Source organism: Octopus bimaculoides, chromosome 1, assembly GCF_001194135.2.
Source record: "Octopus bimaculoides isolate UCB-OBI-ISO-001 chromosome 1, ASM119413v2, whole genome shotgun sequence".
Taxonomy (NCBI): domain Eukaryota; kingdom Metazoa; phylum Mollusca; class Cephalopoda; order Octopoda; family Octopodidae; genus Octopus; species Octopus bimaculoides.
In genome coordinates, this window is record NC_068981.1 from 4,053,372 (window position 1) to 4,061,483 (window position 8,112).

At 35.1% G+C, this 8,112-nt stretch overlaps 2 protein-coding genes across 2 annotated transcripts in view; one reads left to right on the forward strand and one right to left on the reverse strand.

The window, feature by feature from the left end:
* LOC106870635 (rab GDP dissociation inhibitor alpha) overlaps positions 1-1,462 on the reverse strand; it is a 51,683-nt gene extending 50,221 nt beyond the window's left edge. The window contains exon 1 of the mRNA XM_014916776.2: positions 858-1,462. Coding sequence (XP_014772262.1) covers positions 858-902 — 45 coding nt within the window. The 5' untranslated portion in view covers positions 903-1,462. The remainder of the gene's footprint in view (positions 1-857) is intronic.
* A 1,156-nt stretch (positions 1,463-2,618) lies between these two features.
* LOC106882205 (E3 ubiquitin-protein ligase RNF123) overlaps positions 2,619-8,112 on the forward strand; it is a 105,287-nt gene continuing 99,793 nt past the window's right edge. Inside the window, exon 1 of the mRNA XM_052974121.1 lies at positions 2,619-2,997. Coding sequence (XP_052830081.1) covers positions 2,877-2,997 — 121 coding nt within the window. The 5' untranslated portion in view covers positions 2,619-2,876. The remainder of the gene's footprint in view (positions 2,998-8,112) is intronic.

The window sequence follows — 8,112 nt, forward strand, 5'->3', positions numbered from 1 at the left end:
GTGTGTGTGTGTGTGTGTGTGTGTGTGTGTGTGTGTGTGTGTGTGTGTGTGTGTGTATATACACACACATATATATATAGATAGATAGATACATATATATCTGTATGATTATATCTACTCACACACACCAATCTGTGTATATAGATATGCAACTCTCTCTGCCACACACAAATGTATATATATATATATATATCGATAATATATATTCATTTCAACGCAACAGTAATAATTTAGAGAGTGTGTGAGGAGAGCTGCATACCATCCAACCTGACGTTAGAATTCCTTAGCAGAGTTACAACAGATTCAGTGAAGATACAGCTTTTAATCTAACGAATAGTCGGCTCGCTTGATGATTCCCCATTTAAAATATATGCAAATATAGACGAAGAAAGCCGGAGTACATGGATAAATTTGACATTTTGTATTTTATTTTATTTTCTATAACAAGATATAGAAAGAAAAAGGGAATCAAGAAATAGAAAATATATATAGAGATATATATAGATATTACAAGCAGGATAAAGCGATCAAGACATCAAATAGTCTTCAGATGAGATGTAACAATATAAATTTATAACCACTTGAGTGGTAATTAAATGGTTTGGAAAGAATAAGGAATAATTCGATCAAAATACCCACCCACTTGCACAAAAAGCAATAAGCATCATTGAAGAATTAATACACACACAATATAATTTAGATGAAATATGAATTTATTTATGATATATTTTGTGGCTGCATTTTCATGTATGATCGTTTATAAGAGAGGGAGGAAAAAAAGAAAGAAGCCAGAATCGTTTTGTGTAATTTGCTGTGAAATGTATGAAAGAAAAAAAAAAAGGTTGGCAAATTCTTACCTTAAGCCCAGTGCCTAAGACAATAACATCGTAAGTCTCATCCATGTTGAGTAGATTTGTGATATAATGTGAACAGAAATTAAATAGGGAGGGTTTTTAAAAAAAACACTTGTAATTCTTTGGTCAATTCGATTTATAAATTGGTGAAAAAGGAGAATCTCTGGAAACAAGATGGCTGTGAGTTGACATAAAATATGGTGGCTGCTGTAGTACTGGTGGTGGTAGCGGCTGAAGAACTGCTGATGGTGGTGGAGGTAGCTGCTGTATTACTGCTGATGGTGATGGTAACGGATGTATGACTGCTAATGGGGGTGATAGTGAGGAACAGTGACGGTAGCAGTGGTGACGCTGCTACTGCTGATAATGGTGCTGGTGGTAATGGTTGTTGTATTACTGCTGATGATGATGATAGTGGTGGCTGGTGCCTCACTGGCGGTGATGGTGGTGGAGGCGGTGGCTGCTATGTTACTAATAATTTAGGTGGTGCTACTACTATAGTAATTACGATGGTGGTGATAATGCTGGCCTGTTGCGGCGTATGAATTGATTTGACGACATGTATAGCGGAGGAAGCAGTTAGAAGGTTCCACAAGCTATAGTGCTGTGAGTTAACAAGAAAGCAGCTGCACCATTACTACTACAATTACTAAACATTAATGATAGAGAGGGAGGAATTCTTCATTAGGACGGCTGTGATTGCGTTATGGAGACGTAACGAGGCGCCGTGAAATAATATAGTTCGCAGTTAGAAGATAATTTTTTGTAACAAATATCGATGCTTTCAGACATCGTCTTCGATCCTAATTCTTATTGAAGTTAATCTTTTCTTTTGGTAATAATTATTTAAATAACAAACATGTATTCATACAATTGAAACTTCCTAAACGATAATAAATGTAATTGACCTCCACGGTTGTAATCATTTCCGGGTCATTTAATTTATTTAGCGAACTTTGCAAAATTGCTCAAATAAAAATAAATTAGTTTTTTCGTATTTTTCAAAAATAATTACTTAGAAATATCGAATAGCTTGTGAAAAAAATATTGCTTTTAAATTAATATTAAATGACATCATTTTTTAAATTAAAAATTATGTAATATCTTCCCCGAAGAATATTACATAATTTATTTCTGCATTTAAAAATTAGACCAAGTGATTTTTAAAAACTACATGAAAGATAACTACACACACACAAACATATATATATATATGTGTGTATATATATATATATATATATATATATATATATACACACATATATATACACACCTACATATACGATAAACACACATTTATATATATATATATATATATATATATATATGTATGTATGTATGTATTAAAAAAAAAACCGGTTACCAAATTTTGTAGTCACACCGTGAAAAACAGGTATAAATAAGAATAACAACAAACAAAAAGTTATTTTATAGGCAGAATGAAAAGAACAAGTATTTATTTTTATTGTATTTCACAAACATCAAGTAATTTGTTTGTTTTGCATCCTTCGTGAAGAGTTGAAAAGAATGTCTCTTGACAAACCGATTGCGAAGGCATGCTGATAGCTTTGACAGCGCCTTTACCGAAATTCGGACAGGTTATGTCGTGAGGCAAAATACAACTTTATAATAAATGCGATGGGTGCATAATCGAATAGAAAAGCAAACTTAGAAAAACGTAATCGCAATCTAATATATAATTTGACGCTTTAATTAAATTTGGATTTATTTTTTCTAAATGGTTGAGATTTGTTTCGTCTGCCCCCACCACCACCTCTTGCACGGTGAGATGAGCAACAATGAAGATCGGCGGAGAGAAGAACGGCGCTGATGACACCATCAGCGGAGAGGTCAAAGCAAAGCTTGCAGCTCTCTCCAAATCCACCGAAGTAATGCTGTAACGAAAGAGGAAAACCAAAGAAACGTATTTAAACGAGAGAGAGAGGGAAAAAAGGGGGCAATCGTTGAGAGATCGTCATATATTTTCATCTTTTTTATCACTTCGGTTTATATTATTATTCCATGGCTGATTCTAACAAAAACCCAGGGACCGCAGACGGATGCTGCTCTTCTTCTGCAATCCCTAAGAAATCGAATAATCGGGATCCTCCCCACTACCAAAAGCAGGCCCGTAGTTCTATGGGTAAGATCAATTTGTTTGAAACTCTTAAAACCGATTCCTGCATTGATAATATTTCTTTATTGTCCTGTAACAACATGCCATAACAAACATCCTTATATTATTGTTAATCACGCAATCATCAAACAACCAACACAACAAGGTATCCCAACTATCGCACATTTATTATTATTATCATTTTCCTTTTTAAAAATAAAAACAATTTTTGTGTGGCTGATGTGTAATTAATTAACAGAAGAAAACTTAATTGGAATACATTTATTTATTGTTTTGTAAACCAAGTCGAAGCTTTACAAGTAGACAGACCTATGTGTTGTTAATCAACGTTGAATGTTAATAAATGATTTAATTTCTTTATTATAACAATTGTGGAACATAACTTCAGTTAGCATATTATAGGAATGCTGTAAATATTGCCAGTATTTTTCCGGAATATTATAAATACTGTCTATAGTTCACAGGAATATTGTAAATATAACGGGTATTTAACAGGTAGAGTGTAAATATCATCAGTATTTCACAGGTATATTAGTAAATATAACTGGTATTTTACTTGGATATAGTAAAATAACCAACATTTCGTAGGTATATTATGAATATGGCCAGTATTTTGTAGGAATGTAAATATTGTCAGTATTTTACAGGAATATTGTAGATATTACTGGTATTTTACTAGAATATTGTGAATACAACCAGTATGTTACTAAAATATTAGAAATATTGCCAACATTTTACTAGAATCTTGTAAATATTGTCCACATTTTTCTGGTGATTTCTGCGTCACTTTTATTTCTAAATCTTTTTAAAGTTGGTTTCCAACTCCGATCTTGCTCTCTTCCTCGATTTCAAAGTTTGTTTTCTTTCCCTTTTAAGTATGCCATTAATTAACGAGAAATGTCTAATTACTACACTAAAAATACCCTAATAAATGTACAAGTTAAGTGCTGTGTGTCTCTTCCATATATCTAATAATAAACATTCGTTTCCTTTTCTGTTATTTTCGTTTTTAGCTCCAAGGTAACGCTTGCAACCAGAAACGACCCCCACCCACAAAATAATGCTTTCAATTTTGATAATTTTTGCATAGTTTTAATGAACTTTCGAATAATAAATTATCACACAATAAATTATTGGTATTTCATACTTTTTTTTTTACTTCACCTCAAATAGTTATTTAAATTTAAACGAATTCTGTAAGGGAGGGGTTAAATAGTTTTTTCTTTAATAGTTCTGTATTCCCTCTCTCTCATTTTCCCATTATTTCTATCTACCTGTCGCATTTTAGTTGTTAATACTTTACTGTAAGTTTTCATATAAAGGTTACATTATTTCTCAAACAGATCCAATATTTTTCTTCATTTCTGTTTAAAAAGTTCCATTTAACATTCAGGAATGGTCTCCCCTCCTCCTCCTCCCCGTCTTTCTCTCTCGTGCCTTCTGTCCTTCTCTATCTTCTTCTCCCCTCTCTCTCTCTCTCCTGTTGTCTCCTTCTTTCTCCCTTTTCTCTCCTCTCTCTCTCTCTTACCCTCTCTTTATTTATCTTCTGTTCTGTCTCTCTCCCTTTATGTCTTCCAGTTCTCTCTATTGCTCCCTCTCCACCTTCTGTTCTCTACATCTCTCTTTCTTTTTTTGCTCCTTCACTCTCTCTCTCTCCGTCTTTTTACCCTCTCCCTTCCTCTCTCTCACTTCTATTTTCTTTCTTTCTCTTTGTGTGTATGTCTCTCTCTTTCTCTACAATATCATTTCACTGATAACTAAGCTCATGGATTCCCTTGAGCAACACTTCCCGTCACTAATGTCTGTTAATTTTCCTCTTGGCCTTCTCTTTGGGTCTCTTAAGGGCGGGGTAACATTTGGGTTCTTTTATTTTTGTCTTTGTAAATCCAGACTGCGAAAATAATCGCAAGTGAGAGGTGCCGACCGTCGTCATATCTGCTCTCGCTTGCATATAATAATTCATAAATTTATTGAGCTAATTTAGCGATTTCGGTGAAAAAAAACCCAAACAAGATAAAACGAACGTCTGCATTTATTTTTAAAAGTGCACGAATGCTGAGGAATCTGTTGAAATGTCATCCACCCGGAGGTTGGCTCGTCAGTCTGTAACTGCCTCACTAACTTGTCGCAGTGTCGTAAATCTTTACTTATCCAAGTGACATCATCTCGTATCTCACAGACACAGATGATACATGATATAATTAAGGTGCGTGTGTGTGGCATACCTACACAAGTGTACTCCCCACCCGACTTTGTTTATTCATAGCTTCCAGCAAAATGGATATTTTTGAATGAAATTTTCTACAAATACATCTCAGATGGTGCAGATCACCATTATATCACAGTTTAATGTGAAAAATAAAGCTACTGTGCATGCATACAAATATTTTGACATACATCGTAATTATTTTTCGAAATTTCAAGTTTCATTTTGTAGATACTATAAATCGTGTATCAAACGAGCCCACCAAGTTCTTTTTTTCTTTTTTTTTTGTCATATCGGATTCCAATATAATCGTAATCTCCATCATCTGAAAGGCATCTGTAGAAAATTTCATTAAAAAAAATACCCGTTTTTCTGAAAGTTATGAGGAAACAAAGCAAACTCATGCGAATTTTTCGAAACTTCTTTCTCCAACTCCAGGAATTTTCGTTTTAACCTCAAATTCCGACATAATCGAAATCTACACTATCTGAAACGTATTTGTAGAACATTTCATTTAAAAATATCCATTTTCCCGAAAGTTATGAGGAAACAAAGTCGGAAATGTGCACTTGAGTTGGTATGCACACACACACACACACACACACTCACACACATACATATACCCAGATGCACTGAGAGGAAGCATTACTGTTGAAATGAAATGCTAGCTTAAAACACTAATTGTCTCTCAAATTATTATTTTAAATCCGTTTGACTCGGTCCTCTAAACTATTTGAAATCCTGTTTTCTATTTAAACCAGCAGTATGTGTGCATGAGTAGACATACAAATGTATGTGTGGAATTTATCGACAGAAGGTTTAAATTTTAATCTCCAGCGCCAACCACCGTAAATATGTTTACATGAGTTATAGAGCCAAAATATTTTACTACTTAACTACTTGTTCATGTTCCACAAACCATATGGCCAAGTTTAGATTGATTTAGCTAACATCATTATCATCATCATTGATTAGCATCTGTTTTCCATGCTGGCATGGGTTGGACAGTTTGACTGAGGTCTGGAAAGCCAGAAGGCTGCACCAGGCTCCAATCTGATCTGGCAGTGTTTCTACAGCTGGATGCCCTTCCTAACACCAACCACTCTGAGAGTGTAGTGGGTGCTTTTTATGTGCCACTAGCAGAAGAGCCAGTCAGGCGGCCTTGGCATCGATCACGTTCGGATAGTGCTTTTTACATGCCACCAGCATGGGAGCCAGTCAGGGGGTCCTGGCATCGATCACGTTCGGGTAGTGCTATTTATGTGCCACTGGCATGGGAGCCAGTCAGAGGGAGGGGGCTGGCATTGGCCATGTTTGGATGGTGCTTTTTAGGTTGTCTTTGCCTTTCATCCTTTCAGGATCAATGAAATTACTGCCATTTGAGCCCTGAGGGTCAGTGTAATCAACTGGTTTGAAATTTCCCCAAGACACCTGATGAAGGTTGGAGGGTATATCAACTGAAACATTGTGTTAACAACAAACATGATGAAGACAAATATCCATCAAATGTAAATACTGTACATATCTATAGATACTGGTGGTAAATGAGTATCATCGTCAGACAAGTGATGTTGTTCATTTCCAGTCTTTTGTGAAAAACATGTCTGCTCATAGGGAAATATTACTTCGCTTGGCAACAAGAAGGACATCCATCTGTAGAAAATTTGGCTCAACAAAATTCTGTCTGACCCATGTCAAGTAGATGTAAAAAAACAATGAAGATGATAACGATGATGTTGATACTATTTTGGTTGTATTGTTAAGAAATTTACTTCCTTATTTTAAGGTTTTGTGTTTATAGAAGAAAAGATTATTATTTTTTTTTTCTTCAGCTCTTTCAATCCTAGGGAGTTTTTAACTTTCATGGAGTGAAAAGTTACCATTTGACAAATGCTAAATTTTGTATGTGTAAAAGCAGTGATGTTTGATGTTCCTTCAGTGTTTGTCTATAGAGGGTCGGTGTGAGGAAACAATGTCGTTTACCCTCTTTTTCAGTCTAGCCTCTTTATTGATGTCATGAGGGAAGGTTGTATGGGTGGATGACATGATATCTGTACAAGTTTTTAATTTATTTATGCTTTAGTCAAAGGGGAAAACAGTGCCAGTGACCCTTTAACAGGCTTCTGAGGTTGGTGGAAGAGAGGGAGAATGATGTCCTTAAGCTGGAGACCTGGCCTGAGTGCAAGATATTTGTACTACAGAGCCAGAGGCAGTTTCAGCCAGGTTGGTAATGAAAGGGTTAATGTAGAGAGATAGAAAAAGTACCAACTATATTTTATTATTTGTTGGTAATTCATAGTTAAAACATTTGTATCCTGTACATACATACAGAGATGCACACACACACACAAACACACACATATAAAAGGACAAAGCATCGTTCTCAAGCCCTGTGGATTCATAAGGGCTGGCGGCTTCCTGGTTTCTGTGGCATATATATAGTTACCTCCTGGATGGGATGCCAGCCCATTGCAGGATTACTCATTTTTGCCAGCTGAGTGGACTGGAGCAAGGTGAAATGAAGTGTTTTGCTCAAGAACACAATGCATTGCCTGGTCCAAGAATTGAAACCACAATCTTGTGATCATGAGTCCAATACCTTCACCACAATCTTGTGATCATGAGTCCAATACCTTCACCACTAGGCCGCACGCTTCCACCATGTCTATAGACAGTTCTATATTTAAGAGATGAGGAATTATGTACATTATTTACATTTGACGGATATTTGTCCTCATCTTGTTTGTTGCTAACATAATGTTTCGGCTGATATATACCCTCCAGCCTTCATCAGGTGTCTTGGGGAAATTTTGAACCTGGGTTCTCATTCCTAAGGTATTTTTCAATGTTATTATTATCATTATTATTATTATTATTATTATTATTATTATTATTATTATTATTATTATTATTAT